The sequence below is a fragment of the Otolemur garnettii genome, unplaced genomic scaffold (assembly GCF_000181295.1).
Source record: "Otolemur garnettii isolate 467f Iridium unplaced genomic scaffold, OtoGar3 scaffold00060, whole genome shotgun sequence".
In the NCBI taxonomy this organism is placed as follows: Eukaryota; Metazoa; Chordata; class Mammalia; order Primates; family Galagidae; genus Otolemur; species Otolemur garnettii.
Window position 1 is genome coordinate 10,090,802 of NW_003852455.1, and position 1,579 is coordinate 10,092,380.

A 1,579-nucleotide genomic window follows, 5' to 3' on the forward strand; every position below is an offset into this window, starting at 1 on the left:
ATCTAAAGCCTACTCCTCCACAAAATGCACATACACAAAAAATACACATAATTTCAGAAGTTGCATTGATACCCTAAACTTTCTTGATAGTTTAACCTAAGACTGTGGACCTTAGGTTAAACCTGTCTTGACTGAATTTCCTTCTTCCTCTCTTCCATCTGTTCATTTATTTATTCAAATTTATTAAGGTGCTTTTTTAACTGTAACTCTAAACTTATGAAATAATGTGCGTTAGAAACGTGTATACTTCATCCTTTTCTCTCATCTCCTCTTCTGTTGGGAGAGAATTTCTATGGCCATAGATGCTCTCCAGCTTTCTACGAAGATAAAGGACTCCACTTTACTTAGTTTTGGAAACTCCTACATCTGTGTATCAGAGGCAACATATCACACGCTAGCAGTGTTTTTGAACTGTTTTCATAGGATCAGCAAACTGTTGTGAATTTACTGTGTCTGCTTAGTTATAGATTAGTGAAAGATATTGTTTTAAGACACACGTTTTGCTTTTCTACTGACGTTGAGAAAAATTAAAAAAAAATAAATATGGCATATACTCATCATTTGTTTTCTTCTTGGATAGCTTTCAGTGGACACCCTACAGTTTCTGCTCTTCTTATACATTCAGCAGCTAAATAAGGTCTCCTTGAGGACATCTTTGATTGGAGAAGAATGGCCTAGTCCCAGAAACAGATCTCAGTCTCCTGACCTGACTGAAAAGTCCAGTTGTCATAGTAAGGTACTATTTATATCTTTGTCTCTTTCTCTAAAATGGACAGTTTATGAGGGAGATGGGTCACCTTCATTAAAAATTATGTTGGGATTTGTTACATAAGCTGGGGATTTGATGGCTTGTTTTATTTCTTTTTACTTTCTTTTAAATTACAAGACAAAATCAATGTGTATAGCCCTAATCAAAATAGATCAGTGATTTTGATATACTACTTTGACTATGTAAAAATCACTTACATGATTTTTAGACAAACATTCCCTATGCTTTATACACACATATTAGCATTACCATTTTTACAAATTATTAATGAATTTGAGTCTATTTGTTTGACTAAAATAGGATGTTTGCAAAATCAGTTGATATCCAAAAAAACTTATATAAAAATATCTTCTTATGTTGTTTAATCATGCCTAAGTAGCTATACATATATGATGTGACAACCTAGAAGTTAAATTTAACTGCCCTTACACTGTGAGTTTTAGAAAATGTCTTATTGTTTTTTCTTTCTATTTTTGCAAAGAAACCCAAAATGTTTTTACCTGTTTTTGTGGAAGTATTTTGGCAAACATTAAAATGTTGACCTCATATTAATGTCACATGCAGGCTCTTTAAAAATGTTCTAAGGCTCAGCCAGTGCAGTGGCTCCCTCCTATAATCCTAGCACTTTGAGAGGCCAAGGCATGAGGATCCCTTGAGCTCAGGAGTTTGAGACCAACCTAAGAAAGGGGGGAGGCCCCACCTCTACTAAAAATAGAAAAAAATTAGCTGGGCTTTGTGGTGGCACATGCAGTTGCAGCTACTCAGGAGGCTGAGGCAGTAGGGTCACTTGAGTTCAGGAGTTTGAGGTCT

At 35.1% G+C, this 1,579-nt stretch overlaps 1 protein-coding gene across 1 annotated transcript in view; it reads left to right on the forward strand.

Moving 5' to 3' along the window:
* TBCCD1 (TBCC domain containing 1) overlaps nucleotides 1–1,579 on the forward strand; it is a 20,464-nt gene that overhangs the window by 5,763 nt on the left and 13,122 nt on the right. Inside the window, exon 2 of the mRNA XM_012806936.2 lies at nucleotides 581–731. Coding sequence (XP_012662390.1) covers nucleotides 581–731 — 151 coding nt within the window. The remainder of the gene's footprint in view (nucleotides 1–580; nucleotides 732–1,579) is intronic.